General features: G+C 43.6%; 1 protein-coding gene across 1 annotated transcript; it reads left to right on the top strand.

Moving 5' to 3' along the window:
• The first annotated feature begins 1,205 nt into the window (after positions 1-1,205).
• LOC141074052 (gastrula zinc finger protein XlCGF66.1-like) lies at positions 1,206-19,625 on the top strand. The gene is made up of 7 exons (XM_073561570.1): positions 1,206-1,232; positions 5,769-5,918; positions 6,048-6,227; positions 6,310-6,433; positions 6,517-6,614; positions 6,810-6,900; positions 17,904-19,625. The coding sequence occupies exons 1-7, from the start codon at positions 1,206-1,208 to the stop codon at positions 18,587-18,589; spliced, it is 1,356 nt and encodes a 451-aa protein (XP_073417671.1). The 3' UTR covers positions 18,590-19,625.
• Positions 19,626-21,912: the final 2,287 nt, after the last annotated feature.

Here is a 21,912-nt window from a genome sequence, read left to right as displayed (position 1 = left end):
TTCCCTTGTTGCCAAAAAGGGTCCAGGGCGCTCAAGAAAGACCAGCAAGTGCCAGGACCGTCTCTTAAAAGTGTTTCAGCTGCGGGATCGGGCTACCAGCAGTGCAGAGCTTGCTCAGTAATGGCAGCAGGCAGGTGTGAGTGCATCTGCACCCACTGTGAGGCGGAGACTCTTGGAGCAAGGCCTGGTCTCAAGGAGGGCAGCAAAGAAGCCACTTCTCTCCAGAAAAAACATCATGGACAGACTGATATTCTGCAAGAGGTACAGGGAGTGGACTGCTGAGGACTGGGGTAAAGTCATTTTCTCTGATGAATCCCCTTTTTGATTGTTTGGGACATCTGGAAAACGGCTTATTCGGAGAAGACGAGGTGAGCGCTACCACCAGTCTTGTCTCATGCCAACTGTCAAGCATCCTGAAACCATTCATGTGTGGGGTTGCTTCTCAGCCAAGGGAATGGGCTCTCTCTCAGTCTTGCCTAAAAACACAGCCATGAATAAAGAATGGTACCAGAATGTCCTCCGAGAGCAACTTCTCCCAACCGTCCAAGAGCAGTTTGGCGATCAACAATGCCTTTTTCAACATGATGGAGCACCTTGCCATAAAGCAAAGGTGATAACTAAATGGCTCAGGGAACAAAACATAGAGATTTTGGGACCATGGCCTGGAAACTCCCCAGATCTTAATCCCATTGAGAACTTGTGGTCAATCATCAAGAGACGGGTGGACAAACAAAAACCTTCAAATTCAGACAAAATAAAAGCATTGATTTTGCAAGAATGGACTATCAGTCAGGATTTGATCCAGAAGGTGATTGAGAGCATGCCAGGGAGAATTGCTGAGGTCCTGAAGAAGAAGGGTCAACACTGCAAATATTGACTTGCTGCATTAACTCATTCTAACTGTCAATATAACCTTTTGTTACTCATAATATTGTTGCAATTATATTTCTGTATGTGATAAAAACATCTGACAAAAATATATAAAAACCAGAGGCCAGCAGATCATGTGAAAATATAATATTTGTGTCATTCTCAAAACTTTTGGCCATGACTGTAGATCAATGAGATTGTTCCCCTGCCCAAAGGGTCATTTAGACATTTATTTTCAAAACTTGTTGCCCTGAGAGTAGTACCGCTTGGGAGGATCTGCTTTGCAAAGTGGGAGATCTGGTTCAGTCGCATTACCTCCCTAGCTGGAGGTTCAAATGTTTGAACAAATTCCTGTCTGTCAAGTAAGATATTAAATGGGGATCACAAATATTTTAGTATATGAATACCTTTCAGCTTCTACCAAGAAAACATTTGTGGCTCAAGGCCTGGCGGGAACATGGGGTTTTGTAATATAGCTGTCAGGGGAGAAGCGCTTGATTGTAAGTTATATTTAAACCTGACTTTCCTCCAAAGAAGCAACAAGTGGACTGTAAAAGGAGCCACATTCATTAACCCCAGTGGAAGTCGGTCTGTGGTCCACATTAGGCCTGATAAAGAGAATGGTTTGGAGAGAAATGATTCCAGAATAACCCATCTCGGACTATTGGGATATGAACACGCACTTATTAATGGAGCAATCTGTGCCGACTTGTAATAAAGTGTAAAATTAGGGAGGGATAAACCCCCTTCTTTTCTGTGACAGAACATAAGTTTTTGCACAATTCTGGGTTCTTTTCCGAGCCAAAGAAGCTTAGACATCATAGAGTGTGAATGAGTGAATGTTCTGGCTGGTACCATAATTGGGAGGGACCTAAATAGATATAAGAAGCGAGGCAGTGACACCATTTTTAATGCATGTATTCTGCCGGGCCAGGATAACTTTGAGGAAGCCCATCTATCCAGGTCCCTCTGGAAGTTTTGGATCAGTGGAGAGTAATTCCACCTAAACAGAGGTGACCTGTTGGCTGTTAAGTTGATACCCAGATATGTTAGATAATGTTCTTTGTGTATAAACCCAAAATGGGAGGCTATATTAGTTTGCTCTGTCTTAGGAAAATTTACAAATAATGCTTTGGGTTTATCAATGTTAATCTTTAACCCTGAGATCTTCTCAAATTCTTGAAGGAGAGAAAACAAGTGAGGGAGTGTAGTGTGGGGACTTATTAATGTTAGCAGGAGATCATCCGCAAAGAGGCTAACTTTATATTGGTCTCCCATATTCTCAGGGCCCAGGATATTCTGATCTCTCCTTATTGCTTCCACAATGGGTTCCATTGCAAGTGCAAAAAGATCCGGAGATAGAGGACAGCCCTGCCTGGTACCCTCTGAATATTAATTGGAGGGGGATGTGGTGACGGGAGTTTTACATAAGCGATAGGGCTATCATATAACAATTGGAGGCATTTTATAAGATTAGGGGAGAATCCGACTTCCGATAGAACCGTAAAGAGATATGTCCAGGACGCCGAATCGAAAGCCCTCTCAGTATCTAATGCAAGCAGGAGAAGTCGCTTTCGCTGTAGGTTTGTTGTATGAATAATATTTAACGCTCTCCTAATATTATCTGGGGCCTGTCGCGCTGGTATAAAACCAACCTGACCCTGATGGATGAGGTGAGGGAGGATTTTATTGATCCTGTTAGTCACAATGGATGTAAAGATTTTGAAGTCAATGTATAAGAGGGATATAGGTCTATAATTTGTGGTGAGATGATCTTTCTTAGGATTAGGGATTACGGTTACATGCGCCACGTAGAGCTCAGGGGGCAGCTGTGAGCCATTTAGTAGTGAATTACAGAGGTTTTTATATGTGGTGTCAGCACATCGCTGCATTTTTTATAATATATTGCTGTAAGACCATCCGGCCCCGGGGCCTTTCCTCTTTTTAGTTTTTTGATTGTTGAAACTATTTCCTCCTCAGAGATGTGTAAATGGAGTTGTTGTGCCGCGGACTCAGTCAGGTTAGGTAGATGTAGTGTGTGAAGGAATGACTCCAGTAGTGAGGGGGGTGATTGTGGGGGGAATACAAACTCTGGGGGTATTCATTATAAGTGCTATACATGACATCGGGGTGGGCTGAGATCTGACCCTTAGGGTCTTTTATAGAGGAGATTATATGCAGTGACTCTCTCATTCTGAGCTTACGAGCGGCATCTTATTAGGCTTATTGGCATGGTGATAAAACGCGGCTTTACTCCAAGTTAGCGTCTCTCCGTTCTGGTGGTGAGAATGGCGTCTAATTGTCATTTCATATCTTGTATTTGTGTAGATAAGTATAGGGGTGAAGAGCGCTGATTGGCCAATTCTCACTCCTGCAGTTTCTCCTCCAGTCTGGGCTGTAATTCAGACCTTTCTTCTTCCTGTCGGCCGATAACTTATCACAGAACCGGGAATAGATTTTCTGTGCGCGAGTCACATTGCTCCAAGTGAGGCCTCCTCCGCTGTGTGAGTTTAGGGGAAATTTGTTATATCTTCTCTTATAGCGGTTACATTAGAGATTTGGGCATTTTAGCTCCTGGTGTGGAGTCGATAGCACAATCATATGCCGCCATATAGTAGACGGCCGGTAACTGGTGAGAATTCCCTCCTGTGTGGGGTCTATTTCCCTCCAGAGAAATCACACGTTACATTCCACACATAACACTGTGTAGAGAAGGCGGCGCGGGGTAATTGTGCCAGTAGTGAGGGGCGAATAATGGCGGGAATGTCACTGACTGAGGAGAAGGCTCCATGGAGGTCTGCACTCCGGAGATCATGTGACCCCTGACTCCTCCCCTCCTGTGACCTCATCACAGGTCCTGTGCACAGAGGAGCCATATATGTGGAGTGCGGCTCTGCAGGTGGAGGTATGTGGAGATTCCCCATTACTGAGCGCAGGGGACATTAACCCCTTCTGCACTGAGACTCTTTATAAGAATCATCACGTTTCTGTTTCCTGTAATAGATACATACGACCCCACTATGGAGGACAGGCAGTGAGGAGACGGAGTGTTCCCATAGTACAGGGCCCCTTTCTTGGCCCCACACAGTGTAATGCCCCCATTATGCCCCTCTAAGCAGGGTTCTGCCCCACACCCAGCTGCCTCGGGCACTTTACCATGGCCGGTACCTCACATTCCTCCCCGCACCCCTTTCCTTTGGGGCTATGGCTACCGTGGCAGACACTGAGGCCCCTGATCATGTGACCCCTGACTCCTCCCCTCCTGTGACCTCATCACAGGTCCTGTGCGCACAGAGCAGTCATATATGTGGCGGACGCTCCTGGACCTTCTGCTTTCTGGGCCGGTTCCTCCTGTGAGTCCTATTAACCCTTTCGCTCCCTGTCTTCTCCTTTCTGACAGGACAATATCTGAATTCGGACAGTGTGACAGGAATTTCAGCAATGTGGAAGGAAAAAATGACAATTTTCCTGTTTTCCTCACAGAAATGTGACTTTCCCCCCAATGTATCATTGTCCTACAGGTGACAGGAGCGCTGAGGCCGCACAGTGCGCTGTGTCTCCTGAGTGCCGATACCCCACAGGCTCGGGAGGGAAGGGGCGCCATTGTGGCTGGGATAGACGGCGGACGCCGTGTGACGTGTGAAGAGCTCTGACACCAGAACAGCAGAGACCCCACAAGTGGCCCCATGTTACCCCCTCCACCTCTGGGGGGCTCATCTAGGGGGCAGGGAGGATTATTAACCCTCAGGGGTCACAGAATTGTGTAACATTGAGCGGAGGAATGAAATGTTCCCACTAAAATGTCGCTCTGTCCCCAAGTCTGTAATTATCACACGGGAGAAGAGGAGAAAACAGAAACCACTTGTTCCACAATTTCCCCTGAGCGCCGATACCCCATAAGGGGCCGGACACTCCTCAGGAGGGAAGGAGCGCCGTCTGACCGGGCAGAGTCTGCTCTTATGGTGTTAGGGGCCATGTCACATTCTCAGAGCCCCCAATAAGAGGCGCCATGTTACACCCGCCACCTCTCAATTACGCATCTTTCTCCTAGAATTTTATACCATTGGGCGATAAGGAAAAAATAATTACATTTTACCACAAAAAACAGTTTTCTCCCCAGAGCAGCCATAGAAGCTGTCAGTGCTGAGAGAGAGACTGGATTGTTACAGGAGCCTGAAGAAGGAGCCGCTGTGCTCTGCAAGCTGCAAACATACTATTATCTGGTGATAAAGGCGTCACTCCTAGAATACTTATATCATCATTGGGCAGAAAAGTCTTCACATCGATCTTGTAATATAGGAAAGTCTAAGGCCAGAAATAAACCCCATAAATCACTGTACATGGAGACTTTGGGATCAGATCATTTCTGTCTGTTGTGATTGTGGAAACAAAATATCTTTTCTAAAAGCCTCAAACTTCTGTGTGTGACTCAGAGCTGAGATCTAACGTGAGAGAAGATTACAGTGCGGGGAAGACGGGAAACCTTCATATAGACGGCCGGTGGGGATGGAGGCAGTGACCGACTCTGGCCAAACCTGTCTCTAGAGCCACAGTAGAAGATGAAGATGTCGTCCTCATCATGAAGGAGTTATTTCTCATGTCGCGTGTAATGAATATCTCCTGCAGTATTGCTAATGCCGATTCCAGTGTCGGTAATGAGACGAGAATTAGCGTTATGGAAGATGAGTCTATGAGGAACGTGTTCAGCTGCCGACTCCGAGGAGGAAACTGCTTGTTGTCTGTGGCCTAAATATATAGGTTTTATTAGTAGATGTCAGGGAAGAAAACTAAACCCTGTAAGATAATAAATCTCCTCATATGTTTCCCTTATTATCTCCAGTAATTGTATTATTACACAGGATTCTTATGATGTTACATCGGATCATCTTCTCATTCAGGTCTCTACAATATCGGATCCTCTCAGTGAAGATCTTCTACAGAAGAGAATTTTCCTGATTTACCCATCAAGGATGGATATGGACAGAGACAAGATGGCGGAGAGGATGTTACACCTCACCCTAGAGATCCTCTTCCGTCTCACTGGAGAGGTGAGAGATTCTGATGACGTCACATTACATCATTCTTATCTATGGGAATAACAGATGGACAGAACTGGAGAGGTGAGGACTCTGGAAATGTCTGTAGTGAGATTTATTAATGTGTCTCTCCATAACCAGGATTACACAGTGGTGAAGAAGACCTCTAGTGATCGCTGTCAGGACCCTGTGTCTGAGGGATGGGGAAGACCCCTGAGCCCAATCACGGGGCCTCCACCTCACCCCCTGATCCATGAGGACATCAATGACCAGAAGATCCTAGAACTCATCTACAAGATGATTGAGCTGCTGACTGGAGAGGTGACACTGCTGGGAATGCTGGGACATTATACAGTAACACTATGAAGGGATCGGGGGATGACGGTATCATTGTATGTGTCAGGTTCCTATAAGGTGTCAGGATGTCGCTGTCTATTTCTCCATGGAGGAGTGGGAGTATTTAGTAGGACACAGAGATCTGTATAAGAACGTCATAATGGAGGTTCCCCAGCCCCTCACATCTCCAGGTAATAGACAGGACTAAATACACACGGCCTATAATTATCTGTATGTAGAGAATGAATTCAGTCCCTGTATGTGTTTCCTCCAGATCTATCCAGTAAGAGGACAACACCAGAGAGATGTCCCCTTCCTCTTCTTCCACCGGACTGTAAACAAGAAGATCCCAGTGCTCCTCAGGATCCTCAGGTAGATGGAGAGGTGTCAGGAGATCTCCCCTATGATGTGTAGACGGCTGTGAAGGTCTTGTGCTCAGTCTTGTTTTATCCACCAGTATTATGTGTTTTATACTTGTGTAATGAGAACGGTGGAGATGGCAGGATTAGAGCTGGTCATAGATGGGACTTCTCCATCTGTCGGTGACTTTTACAATATTTGTTTCAGGGTGAAGATCTGACCCATATTAATACTACAGAGACATATGTGAGGGGTGATGAGTGGTATAAAGAGGAGATTCCCACATATGACTACCCAGGTGAGTAGTAACCACTGAATGCAGAGAAGTCACAGATTCCTCTCAGTCACCGGCTGTGGCTGCTTTATCGGTGGTGTAGTCCGGCCGTATTACCATGATCGCCATTTTGTCTCTAGACCACAACATTCTCCTCCACCCAAAACTGTTCAATTGACTTTGGGTATTGAAAGTCCTTTTCTATAGACCTTACAACCAATTACATTGTTTTTGATCCTAAGGAATTCAGATTACTGCACAATCTCTCCTGAAATGGGGAGCAATATTATTTTCTCTAATCTTCTGCTCAGGATTCATAGTAGCTCCAATGGTCCACCATAAATGAGGGCAACTCTGGTTTACTGTTGTGTAATCTGTATTTGTAGTTTTCAGTTAATGAGATTCTCGTGCTCTGGGGCGGGGCTGTGGGTGGGCTGTGGGTGGGGCTTTATGTGGTGCTCTGATTACATACTCATCTGTATTGGCTTATGACAGGTCGCTGACCCCTCACTGACCTGCCCCCATTATTACATAATGCATATAATAGCATTGATATTATTGTTGATAATGCCTATAATATTGTGGCTATTGTGAGGCTTAGAAAAAAATTACATCCAGCACAATGTCACCGGCGATGGCGGCGCCTGCACAGTAGCATCTATATCAACTGTATCAATTTTTTTCGTTAGGAAGTTATAAGGGTTAAAAGTTGACCAGCGATTTCTCATTTTTACAACAAAATTTACAACACCATTTTTTAGGGACCACCTCACATTTGAAGTGAGTTTTGGGGGTCAATATGACAGAAAATACCCAAAAGTGACACCATTGTAAAACTGCACCCCTCCAGGTGCTGAAAACCACATTCAAGAAGTTTATTAACCCTTCAGGGGCTTCACAGGAATAAATGGAATGTGGAAGAAAAAAACATTTACTTTTCTTTCACAAAAATTTTCCTTTAGACCTAATTTTTTTTCACTTTCGCAAGGGTAACAGGAGTAAATGGACAATACAATTTGTTGTGCAATTTCTCCTGAGCTCGCCGATACCCCATATGTGGGAGAATACTACTCTTTGGGCGCATGGCAGGGCTCGGAAGGGAAGGGGTGCCATATTGGAGAGCAGATTTTGCTGGAATTGTTTGTGGGTGACATGTCACATTGTCAGAGCCCCTGAGGTGCCAGAACAGCATAAGCCCCCAAAAGTGACTGCATTTTACCAAATACTTCCCTGAATGAATTCTTCTAGTGGTGCAGTGAGCATACTGACACCACAGCTGTTCCATAGAAAATTATACTATTGGGCAGTGAAGAAAAAATAATTACTGTATTTTTTCGGACTATAAGACGCACCCCAAATTTTCAAAAGGAAAATAGGGGAAAAAATATGCTAAATGGGGGTTCATCTATCAGTCTGAATTCACCTTACCGGGGGGAATCAGCACAGGTGCAAGAGTGGACACAGAGGTTGTTTGATGGTCCAGGCTGGTGTGGTGGCCTCCGGAAAATCCCATCCCAGGCTGGGGCGGCAGCGCTCTGTGCTGGGGCGGTGGCACTCTGTGTTGGGGCGGTGGCACTCTGTGCTGGGGCGGCAGCGCTCTGTGCTGGGGCGGTGGCACTCTGTGCTGGGGCGGTGGCACTCTGTGCTGGGGCGGTGGCTCTCTGTGCTGGGGCGGCGGCGCTCTGTGCTGGGGCGGCGGTGGCAGCGCTCTGTGCTGGGGCGGTGGCACTCTGTGCTGGGGTGGTGGCACTCTTTGCTGCGTGAGGGGCTCTGCCGCCATTATGTCAAAGCCAGAGGCCCCTGCTGCTCCATTGCTGTGATGCGGTGGCCTCCGGCAAAATGGCAGCTGGGGTGGCGCATGCTCACATTCAGATCTCGGCAACGAGATCTTGGGATGAGATCTGATTCTGAGCATGCGCCGCCCACAGTGGTAATTTTTCCGGAGACCACTGCGGGGGTCTCCGGGCTTTGACAAAATGCCGGCGGAGCCCTCCACGCAGCACAGAGCGCCGCCGCAACATTTGTAAGTATATTCCGACTATAAAACGCACCATTTCCACCCCCAAATTTCTTGGGAAAAAATGTGTCTTATAGTCTTATGGTATATTTTTACCACTAAAATGTTGTTTTACCCCAGATTTTACATTGGAAAATAGGTAGATAGGTAAATGTTCACTACACCCATAGATGAATTCACAGAGGGGTGTAATTTCCAATTCCCAGAGGGGTGTCATTTCCAAAATGGGGTCACTTCAGGGGGGAATCTGCTGTTATGGCACTTTGGAGATCCGCTAAGTGCCAGAACAACAGAATCCTCCTGAAGTGACCCCATTTTGGAAATTACACCCCTCTGAGAATTCATCTATAATAATAATCATTTTATTTCTATAGCGCCGACATATTCCGCAGCACTTTACATTTCAGAGGGGATTTGTACAGACAATAGACATTACAGCATAACAATAATCACATAGATCATAACATAACAGATACCAAGAGGAATGAGGGCCCTGCTCGCAAGCTTACAATCTATGAGGAAAGAGGGAGACACGAAAGGTGGGTGGTAACAGTTGCCCTGATTGTATGGACCAGCCATAATGTTAAGTGTGTAACAGTACAGACACAGAGGACTAATGGATGCATAAAGCATGTGGGAACATGATGCGGGGAACCTGGTTATGGTGCAACTTTTGGCTGTGCCACACAGGGATAGATTAGGTTAATGTGTTGAGGTGGTAGGACAGTCTGAATAAATGCATTTTAAGGGCACTATATCTATGGATATAGTGACCATTTTCACTACATGGATGATTTCCAGAAACACGTAGAGGAAGTTTTAGAGCAAAAATGTCATTGTAGTGCCCAATATATTGTGCCCAGCTTGTGTCTCTGGAGACCTCCCCCCACCTACCCCCGGAAATTGTTAAGTCCGCTCTACTCAAATGTGTCTGTCACTAAATAATCCAAATGCTTGAATGGCAAAACAGTTCAAAAACGTGGTTCTGTGTGGAAGATTGTAAAGCCGTCATGGAGGCATAAGGCTGGCAATGATGGGCATTGTGGGTAATAATAGCGGGTATCATGCCTCATTCCTCTCTAGGAACATACACGACATCTTCTCTGGGGGTTCTTTCTTGTTTCAGTTACTGGGATGAGTGCAATAAAATGTCGCTCAGTGAGTCTTTTAGAATCTGAAGATGTGAGAAGATTGGCGGGGACAAAATTATCAAAAACAAGATTTTCAGTGACCTTTTCCTGATAATCAAGGAAAGTGTCTGCATTTCCGTTTTTTTTGCATAACCCAAAAGATTTATATGTGGCTACGTTAAACAAATACATGACTAACTTTTTATACCAGATATATGGTTTTCTTGATACCTGGTATGGCTGTAAAACCTGATCTGCAAGGTCCACACCCCCACTTCCCTCCCTTATCCTCCCCTCTTTTGAAGTCCACTCTGTCTGCATCTATTCTCCCTCCAACCTCCAAGTGGCCGTCATATACCGACATCCAGGCCCGGCCACTGCCTTCATTGACCAATTCTTTACCTGGCTCCTTCACTTCCTCTCTGCTGACATTCCCACCATCATCATGGGTGACTTCAACATCCCCATTGACACCCACCAGTCAACTGCCTCCAAACTCCTGTCCCTTACTTCATCTTTTGGACTTACTCAGTGGTCCTCCTCAGCCACCCACACAGACGGACACACATTAGACCTGGTCTTCACCCGCCTCTGCTCTCTTTCTAACTTCACCACCTCCCCTCTTCCTCTATCCGACTCACTTTCTCATCCCTGTCCTCTCCTGTCATCCAAGTCCAGCAACATGTGCACCCCCGCAGAAACCTTGCACACCTAGACACCCACACGCTCTCTGACTCTATTCTACCACTGTCCTCCATATCCTCACTCCACGACACAGACACTGCCACTAATTTCTACAATGCCATCGACTCGGTCGCCCCTGTCATGCATAACAGAGTGCGACAAATCAATGGACAACCCTGGTACAATAACATCACTAAAATGCTTCAGCAAGCATCCAGAATTGCTGAACGGTGCTGGAAGAAAACACATTCTCAAGACGACTTCACTGCACTCAAACAAGCAACACTCGCATTCAAATCTGCCCTCACCTCTGCTAAACAGGCCTTCTTTACATCCCTTGTATCTTCCTTATCCCACAACCCCAAACAATTGTTCAATACTTTTAACTCCCTCCTCCGCCCACCACTGCCCCCTCCAACTTCCCTAATCTCTGCCGAGTACTTTGCCGCACACTTCAAAAACAAGATAGACCAAACACAGCAAGTCTTTATTGCCCAACCACCACAACCCCTTTGTATACCAGACCAATGCCCAAACCCCATAACCTCCTTATCTAACATCACTGAAGGGGAGCTTGCTCATCTTCTCTCCAAATCACACCTCACCACTTTTGCACTTGACCCTATCCCATCCCACCTCCTCCCCAACATCACCACCACTCTTATCCCATCCCTAACCCACCTCTTCAACCTATCACTAACTTCTGGTACCTTCCCTTCTGCTTTCAAACATGCCACAATCACGCCTATCCTTAAAAAGCCAACCCTCGATCCAACAGCCACGTCCAGCTATCGCCCAATATCACTGCTCCCGTTCGCATCTAAACTTCTGGAGCAGCATGTCCACGCTGAACTTTCCTCCCACCTCTCATCTAACTTGCTCTTTGACAATCTACAATCTGGCTTCCGCCCCCATCATTCCACTGAGACAGCCCTGACCAAAATTACCAACGACCTACTTGCAGCCAAAGCTAACGGACAATACTCTATACTTCTCCTTCTAGACCTGTCCTCTGCTTTCGACACAGTTGACCACTGCCTCCTACTACAGATCCTCTCCTCCTTTGGCATCAAAAACTTCGCCCTATCCTGGATCTCCTCATACCTTTCCAACCGCACATTCAGTGTCTCCCACTTCCACACTACCTCCTCATCCCACCCTCTCTCTGCTGGAGTCCCCCAAGGCTCTGTTCTAGGACCCCCACTCTTCTCAATCTACACACTTGGCCTGGGGCAACTCATAAAGTCCCACGGATTCCTGTGCCACCTTTATGCCGATGATACGCAGATCTACCTCTCTGGCCCAGACGTCACCTCTCTGCTCTCCAGAATCCCAGAGTGTCTATCAGCCATATCCTTCTTCTTCTCCTCTCACTTCCTCAAACTCAATGTGGACAAATCTGAACTAATCATCTTTCCACCATCTCACAGATCTTCCTTACCCGACCTTTCTATAACAATTGATGACATCATGCTTTCCCCCGTACCGGAGGTCCGCTGCCTCGGAGTAACCCTTGACTTTGCCCTGTCCTTCAAACCACACATCCAAGCTCTCTCCACCTCCTGTCGCCTCCAGCTCAAAAATATTTCCAGAATCCATCCCTTCCTCAACCCTCAATCTACTAAACTACTTGTGCATGCCCTCATCTCCCGCCTCGACTATTGCAACATCCTTTTCTGTGGCCTCCCTGCTTACACCCTCGAACCTCTCCAGTCCATCCTCAACTCTGCCGCCCGAGTAATTCATCTCTCTCCTCACTAATCCTCCGCTTCTCCCCTCTGCAAATCTCTTCACTGGCTCCCATTCCCTCAGCGTATCCAATTCAAATTACTAATACTGACCTACAAGGCCATCTGCAACCTGTCTCCTCCATACATCTCTGAACTAATCTCCCGATACCTTCCCTCACGTAATCTCCGGTCCTCCCAAGACCTCCTTCTCACCTCCACACATTCGTCCTCACCCAACTGCCTCCAAGACTTCTCACGAATAGCCCCCATCCTCTGGAATTCCCTGCCCCAACACGTCCGGCTAACCACACTCGGATCCATCAAACGGAACCTGAAAACCCAAGCCTACAGCCTGCAATCATCCCCACTGCCTCCTCACCACTACTGGAGCTACCGCCTCTCCATCACTGGAGCAGCTGCAACCCCCCAACTTACTGTCTCCTTCCCCACCATCCTGTAGCATGTAAGCCCACCATCGCCGGTGACATTTTTCTGGATGTCATTTTTTTTTCTAAGCCTCACAATAGCCATAATATTATAGGCATTATCACCAATAATATCAATGCTATTATATGCATTATGTAATAATGGGGGGCAGGTCAGTGAGGGATCAGCGACCTGTCATAAGCCAATACAGATGAATATGTAAGCAGAGCACCACATATTCATATTGTATAAAAGCGTCAAAATTTAAAAAAAGCATACATGAGGTATCGCTGTAATCGTATTAACCAGAAGAATAAAACCGCTTTATCAATTTTACCACACGCGGAACGGTGTAAACGCACCCCTCAGAAGAAATTCATGAAATGCTGTTTTTTTTGTTCATTTTGCGTCCCAAAAATCGGAATAAAAAGCGATCAAAAGATGTCACATATCCGAACATGATACCAATAAAAGCGTCAACTCGTCCCGCAAAAAATAAGACCTCACATGACTCTGTGGGCCAAAATATGGAAAAATTATAGCTCTCAAAATGTGGTGATGCAAAAACTATTTTTGCAATAAAAAGCGTCTTTTAGCGTGTGACAGCTGCCAAGCGTAAAAACCCGCAATAAATAGTAAATCAAACCCCCCGTTATCACCCCCTTAGTTAGGGAAAAATAATAAAATTAAAAGAAAATGTATTTATTTCCATTTTCCCATTTGGGTTAGGGTTAAGGCTAGGGCTAAGGTTAGGGTTATGGTTAGGGCTAGGGCTGAGATTAGGGTTAGGGGTGTGTTGGGGTTAGGGTTGGAGTTATAATTGGGGGGTTTCCACTGTTTGGGAACATCAGGTGCTCTCCAAACGCAACATGGCGTCTGATCTCAATTCCAGCCAATTCTGCGTTAAAAAAGTTAAACGGTGGTCCTTCCCTTCCAAGCTCTGCCATGCGCCCAAACAGTGGTTTACCCCTACATATGGGGTATCAGCCTACTCAGGAGAAATTGCACAACAACTTTTGGGGTCAAATTTCTCCTGTTACCCTTGGGGAAATAAAACATTAGGAGCAAAAATATCATTTTTGTCGAAAAAAATATAATTTTTTTTACTTGTATGGCTCTACATTATAAAGTTCTGTGAAGCACTTGGGGGTTCAAAGTGCTCACCACACATCTAGATAAATTCCTTGGGGGGGTCTAGTTTCCAAAATGGTGTCAATTGTGGGGGGTTTCCACTGCTTAGGCACATTAGGGGCTCTCCAAATGCAACATGGCGTCCGATCTCAATTCCAGCCAAAAAAGTAAAATGGCACTGCTTCCCTTCCGAGCTCTGCCATGCACCCAAATAGTGTTTTATCCCCACATATGGGGTATCAGCGTACTCAGGACAAATTGCACAATAACTTTTGGGGTCCTGTTTCCCTTGGGAAAATAAAAATTGTTGGTGAAAAGATCATTTTTTTGGCAAAAATATGTTTTTTTAATTGTACGGCTGTACATTATAAACTTCTGTGAAGCCCATGTGGGTTCATAGTTCTCACCACATATCTTGATAAGTTCGTTGGGGGGGTCTAGTTTCCAAAATGGGGTCACTTGTGGGGAGTTTCCACTGTTTGGGCACATCAGGGTCTCTCCAAATGTGACGTGGTGTCCGATCTCAATTCCAGCCAATTTTGTGTTGAAAAATTCAAACGGCGCTCGTTCCCTTCCGAGTTCTGCCATGCGTCGAAACAGTGGTTCCCCCCACATATCAGGTATCAGCGTACTCAGGACAAATTGCACAATAACTTTTCCAGTCCAATTTCTCCTGTTACCTTTGGTAAAATAAAAAAAATGGACCTGAAGTATTTTTTTGTGAAAAAAGTTAAATGTTCATTTTTTTAAAAACATTCAAAAAAATTCCTGTGAAGCACCTGAAGGGTTAATAAACTTCTTGATTGTGGTTTTGAGCACCTTGAGGGGTGCAGTTTTTAGAATGGTGTCACTTTTGGGTATTTTCTATCATATAGACCCCTCAACGTGGCTTCAAATGTGATGTGGTCCATAAAAATAAAATGGTGTTGTAAAAATGAGAAATCGCTGGTCAACTTTTAACCCTTATAACTTCCTAACAAAAAAACTTTTGGTTCCAAAATTGTGCTGATGTAAAGTAAACATGTGGGAAATGTTACTTATTGAGTTTTTTGTGTGCCATATCTCTGCGATTTAAGGGCATTAAAATTCAAAGTTGGAAAATTGCAAAAATTTTCGAAATTTTCACCAAATCTCCATTTTTTTCACAAATAAACGCAAATTATATGTATGAAATTTTACCACTAACATGAAGTGCAATATCTCACGAGAAAACAATGTCAGAATCACCAGGATCTATGAAAGCGTTCTAGAGTTATTACCTCATAAAGGGACAGTGGTCAGAATTGTAAAAATTGGCCTGGGCATTAAGGTGCAAACCACCATTGGGGGTAAAGGGGTTAAGAACTTTTCTGTCAAGTCTTTGATGATGGTTCCAATTTTGAATAGTCTGTCATGTTCTGGGGCATTTCTGGGCAGGCATTGACTATTGTTGTTAAAATGCTAAAATCTCATGAGCATCTCATAACGGGTCCTCGGAAGAACGGCAGAAAACATTGAGGTGGTTTGAACAGGGCGGTTGGACCAATAGGACAGAATGCTCATTTTTTTTAACAAGCCCCATAGCGAATGTAAGTCCTAAAATGTTTTCATTTCTAGACAGGAAAGATATATATCTTTGTACCGTGTTAGCCAGTAGATAGAAGAATATTTAGAATTGAGAGTCCTCAGTGGTTGATACCTTTTAATTTGGGCGGCACGGTGGCTCAGTGGTTCAAATCCCACCAAGGACAACATCTGCAAGGAGTTTGTATGTTCTCCCCGTGTTTGCGTGGGTTTCCTCCGGGTACTCTGGTTTCCTCCCACATTCTAAAGACATACTGATAGGGAATTCAGATTGTGAGCCCCATCGGGGACAGTGATGATAATGTGTGCAAACTGTAAAAGCGCTGCGGAATATGTTAGCGCTATATCAAAATAAAGATTATTAAGATTATTATTATTTTAATTTCTAACTGTTAGCCATTAAAAGGTATCAACCACTGAGGACTCTCAATTCTAAATATTCTTCTTTTATTTCTAGACATTTGTTGGTGTCCATAAATTCGACCTAACATAATAGGATTGTGGATTCTGGCAGATGAATTGGGACGCATATACATTTGTAGGACAATATGCTCTAGCAAGCTATCTCTCAGAAACAAATTTTTAAAAAAATTGGTCTGAAATTTTCCACCTCCACATTTATACCAGTAATGGCATTAAAATTAGAGATGAATGGAGTAGCCGAATCCGAAGCCTCCCATCTGGGAAATGCTACATCAAGAGGCAAAGCCCCTTGGACATTGGTGTGCGCCAATTCACGAGCACTAGGGACAGCGCTAGTACTGGGCATTGTTCCCTGAGTTGGAGACATTTCTCGAGAAGCGCTATTTGTCCTTCTTGTTGTACTGGTCCTTGTGTGTGAGGATGGACCAGAATCACTGCTCATTTCTGAGCTATCACTGTCGCTGCTACTAAAGCCCTCGAAATCTACATCACCATCTGACACTGCACTTTCTTCACTGTCAGAACATAAAAGTGCATAAGCCTCCTCTGTACTATAATACTGACCGGCCATTTTATTCTTTTTTTTTTTTTCCCGAAATAGAAAACTCTGACGTGACCAAATTATTGGGGAGACAATTGAGAAATGCCTAATTCTTTAGCCTACCCCTAACTTTAGAATAAACCTTAACTTTAGCCTAGCAGTAGCCCTAACACTAACCCTAACCATAGCACTAACCCTAACCTGCCTTATCTGTTTTTGTACTTTATAGCACAATCGCTGACACAGCTGTTACCAGCAGCACTTGTAACACTGTTTCTCCTCTAATCTCTCGCTGCTACCACAAACTTTCCTAGTGAATTGTATCATTGGCTAGTGTGATGCTGATGTCATCAGGACCTGAACCAATCAGGTCTAGATGAGGTCACAGGAAGCTTTGTGCGCCAGAATCCCCTCGTTATAAGGTATGTGGAGGTCCCGATGAGCACAAAACCGCCGACCGTAGACAAATTTCGGTACTGCACAAAGCCCTGCTAGCGCTAACGTTTATCTACTGTTGGCGGTTACAAAGCGGTTAAATTAAGGGTACCAAAATTTCTGTCCAGGCCTATTTCATGAGTTTTATTTTTTTTAAATTCTGTGGAAGCATGGTTGAAAAGCAATGTCTGACTTTCATTTGTTCATTTTCATAGATTTTTGATTTATTATTACTTTTGTCAGATTCAAGTTATTTCTGTGACCATTGTGGGTTTTTCTGTCATTAAACGAGGGGTACCAACAACATTGACCACGTGTGTAGGAGGAGTGAATATTTTGATTCCACAGTCACTTTCCGGAAATTAACACACAGTGGATGTTGGAGAGTGAAAATTACACATTTGTCATTTTCTTACCCAGCACATAGTGCCCAGATTGTGCTCCAGGAGACACCACAAATTAAGTGGGTTCTTCTCACTATAGTATTGCTAAATACAGAGATCCTAAATGTTGTTTGCGCACACTGCAAGACTCCGAAGTGAGAGCGGATTTTGCTGGATCGGTTTATAGAAACCTTGTTGCTTTTCAACAGCCTTTGAGCCACTAATAGTGTGGGAACCTCTGTTTTTCCAATGACAGATGATGGACCTGAGTGGGGACTTGTTTTTGTGAGATGAGAATTGGTATTATTTTTGTCTACATAACATTGATTGGTTTCTTTTTATTCGATATTTGGGAGGCAGAATGAACAAACAGTTGAACACCACACACTACTGGCTCATCCAACAAGGTTTTCTATTAGACTGTGAACTGTCATTGTCTTGGTAAATATTTAAAGTTTTTTACATAGCTTGCCATTTTTATGGAGAGTTTAAGTAGAAACATTCAAAAATATAAATATAAAACTCAAGGATATATTTTTTTTAAATTTGTTTTGATCTTAGCAGATGACTGTACCAGGAGATCAGATGGACAGCTGACATCTTCAATTTTTAAATCTGATGATCTTGAGATCCTACAAGATACAACTGAAGTGATTGCTATTACTCCAGATATATCATCATCCATTCACAGCAAAGATCTGTCATCTGATCCTTTGAAACAGGTCCCATTTTCTGATTCATTACCGACTACTAAAGGAAATCAAAGTCACAAAAAAGGCATTAAAAAACAAACTGCTCCTAAAGCAAAGAAGTCATTTTCATGTTCAGAATGTGAGAAATGTTTTATGTTGAAATCACGTCTTGTTAGACACCAAAGAACTCATGCAGGAGAGAAGCCTTTTTCATGTTCAGAATGTGGGAAATATTTTGCACATAAAACACATTTTGTTACACATCAGAGAACTCACACAGGGGAGAAGCCTTTTTCATGTTCAGAATGTTGGAAATATTTTGCACATAAATCACATTTTGTTATACATCAGAGAACTCACACAGGGGAGAAGCCTTTTTCATGTTCAGAATGTGGGAAATGCTATGCACATAAATCACATTTTGTTACACATCAGAGAACTCACACAGGGGAGAAGCCTTTTTCATGTTCAGAATGTGGGAAATGCTTTGCACATAAATCATATTTGGTTACACATCAGAGAACTCACACAGGGGAGAAACCTTTTTCATGTTCTTAATGTGGGAAATGTTTTACGTTTAAATCACGTCTTGTTAGACACCAAAGAACTCACACAGGAGAGAAGCCTTTTTCATGTTCAGAATGTGGGAAATGTTTTGCACATCAATCACTTTTTGTTACACATCAGAGAACTCACACAGGGGAGAAGCCTTTTTCATGCTCAGAATGTGGGAAATGTTTTTACCAGAAATCAGATTTGGTTAAGCACCATAGAACTCACACAGGGGAGAAGCCTTTCTCATGCTCAGAATGTGGGAAATGTTTTTACCAGAAATCAGATTTGGTTAAGCACCAGAGAACTCACACAGGGAGAAGCCTTTTTCCTGTTCAGATTGTGAGAAATGTTTTAACCAGAAATCACATTTTGTTACACACCAGAGAACTCACACAGGGGAGAAGCCTTTTTCCTGTTCTGAATGTGGGAAATGTTTTAACCAGAAAAGGAATCTTGATGAACACCAAAGAACTCACACAGGAGAGAAGCCTTTTTCATGTTCAGAATGTGGGAAATGTTTTACTGAGAATTCAAGTCTTGTTACACATGAGAGAATTCACACAGCAGATAAGCCATATTCATATTCAGAATGTGGGAAATATTTTAAATGTAAAATAAATCTTGATAGCCATCAAAGAACTCCCACAGGGAAGAAGCTTTTTTCCTGTTCAGAATGTGGGAAATGTTTTGCAGATAAATCACATTTTGTTACTCACCATAGAACTCACACAGGGGAGAAGCCTTTTTCCTGTTCAGAATGTGGGAAATATTTTAACCGGAAAGTGAATCTTGTTAGACATCAGAGCAGTCACACAGAGGAGAAGCCTTTTTCATTTTCTTAATGTGGGAAATATTTTACTTGGAAATCAACTGTTAATAAACATCAGAGATGTCACAAAGGGGAGAAGACTTTTTTATGTTCATAATGTTGGAATAGGTTTAACCAAAACTGAATCTTCTTAAATGGGTTGTCTCTTGTCATTCCTCATGTTTGCTGAAAAAAGAATAAAACTAAACTTTATTAATTCCAAATGTAAAGCTATACCTATAATTCACCCCCTGAAGGTTAGTCAGAAGGTGACTAATAGAAAAAACATGTACCCCACAGTTCAGTATATGGGGTGAGGTGACGTATACACACTCACTCTCCAAGCCTCTCATTTCTATGGGTTTCATCGTCCTCACCAAAGACGACTCTTTAATATTGACTTATATTGAAGTGAGACTAGGCAAAAAAAACTAAATTCATGTATCATGTTATCCAAAACAGTCAGACAACTAGCCACATATAGGCAGATCCCAGACCTCAAACTATATACTGTGTAAGTTTATAAGCCACTCCAGTGTCAGGAATAGATAGTATGTGACAATACAGTATAATTCTTGTGTTTTCTCCTATAGGGACTGCCCTAGTTTGGTAATGTAACTGCTGTTAATTAGTAGTGCAGACAAATTGTCCTAGACTAAACTCCGTTTTCAGACGGCCCAATATGTACCACTCAGGGAAAACTCACCTGCTCCAAAGATCATTAGCAGCTTCTAACTAATGGCCATGCTGCGGTCTGTCAAAGAATGAGTGCAATCTACATATATAATCACCAGTTGGGACATCCGGACGCTGTCCCTAAATCCCATAAGGCACCGTGCTTGTACAGGTGACATTTACTTCACTGCTATTCTCATGCATGCGCAGTAACAGCCACAACTGCGCGCTCTACCCGTGCATGAGCGGTAACGACGCGGCTGTTACTGTGCCTGCTTGGGGAATAGCGGTGATGTCTATGTTTTACTTGTGCAGCCGCAGTAATAGCCTTACGGCCATGAACTGCGCCTGCGCAAGTTACAGATATGTCACCACTCTTCCCAGTAACAGCCATAACTGCGCGGTGTACCCGCGCATGCATACTTACGATTTTTGATTACCTCATGCAGCACAAAATTCTCCACAGTCCCATCCTGTGTATCAATTTTGTCTACTATCTGAGGCACAAAAATACTGTCTACTACTGGTATGTACATAGTTCATATCACTGAGGCACTGCTTCTGGATTTTAACTGTACTGAACAAAAAAGTAATTAAAAATATTTGGACTCATCACCATTATGGCACAAAGAAAGCCAGTACCACGCCAATATGTACGTTCTTTTCATGACCTCAGCCAGCAGCAAATTCAACACAGTCCCATACTGTATAACAATTGTGTCTACTATCTGAGACACACAAGTACTCTCTACTTCTGGTAGGTACATACTTCATACCACTGAGACACTGCTTATGGATTTGTCATTTTAACTGTCCTAAAAAAAAAAAAAAAAACATTTTGGCCTTATCACCATCACAAGTCAATACACAGATTCTTAGGCCTCAAAACAAAAAATCATATAAATCCCTATCAAAAATACTTTACTGGTTAAAATAACCAGAAAACTGGTTGACACCAAAATAGTGACAAACAACAAACGAAAAAATGTGCTAAAAAAACATAAAATGTTTGATGATATACTGAAGTGCCTGGTATGCAACCTAAGCTCACACCTTCCTGAATGCGGAGGTTGGCACCCTAGGGGGGAACGTTGTGGTGCCCCCGCTCCACGATGGCTGTCCCTAGGGACCCTGCAGCCACTAGGGAGACCCACTACCCAATCTCTAGAGAGACCCCTATCAATAAACAAAGACCAGTCCTATGTCTAAGGAGACCCTAGATCCCCAAAGCAATGTAAAAACAAAGACCACATTAGGAAAACGGTAGCAAATATGATGCAGGATTAGAAGAGACTTTCCACAATCAATAGTTCATGATAAAGAAAAAAGGTCCAGCTTTGCAAAGTCAAGTCCAATTTATTGTTAAAAACAAGTCCAAAACAGAGCAAAAAATAGTGTGTTCACATGGAGTAACAAGTAGTAGATTACGCGTTTCGAACAATAGCTTGTTCTTTCTCTTCTTTGGTTTTGAGAAAGAACAAGCTATTGTTCGAAACGCTTAATCTACTACTTGTTACTCATGTGAGCACACCATTTTTTGCCCTGTTTTGGACTTGTTTTTAACAATAAATTGGACTTGAATTTGCAAAGCTGGACCTTTTTTCTTTTTCCTTGGTTACTGCGTGAAGACTGCATGTGGTCCGGGCTACCCACTACACATGCCTTCAGGTGAGCTGGCTTCTTTTTCTCTTTTTGAATAGTTCATGATGTCGGTGGAGCATGATTAAACCCACACAGATAAATCACTTAGTGGAAAAATGTGCAAAATAGCAACATTCACAAACAATAGACAAATGAAACAACAACAATGATGTCTCATAGCATATCAAAAACAATCTTGTAG

This window comes from Dendrobates tinctorius, unplaced genomic scaffold, assembly GCF_039654945.1.
Source record: "Dendrobates tinctorius isolate UK_male_01 unplaced genomic scaffold, ASM3965494v1 ptg000322l, whole genome shotgun sequence".
Lineage (NCBI taxonomy): Eukaryota > Metazoa > Chordata > Amphibia > Anura > Dendrobatidae > Dendrobates > Dendrobates tinctorius.
Note: the sequence above shows the minus strand (reverse complement) of the source record. Positions and strands in the feature narration are given on the sequence as shown.

Coding starts and splice junctions, on each gene's coding strand:
- LOC141074052 (XM_073561570.1), top strand. CDS start 1,206: ATGTTTGAACAAATTCCTGTCTGTCAA. Junction 6,228..6,309: donor TTGAGCTGCTGACTGGAGAG/GTGACACTGCTG, acceptor TGTATGTGTCAG/GTTCCTATAAGGTGTCAGGA. Junction 6,434..6,516: donor CCAGCCCCTCACATCTCCAG/GTAATAGACAGG, acceptor TGTTTCCTCCAG/ATCTATCCAGTAAGAGGACA.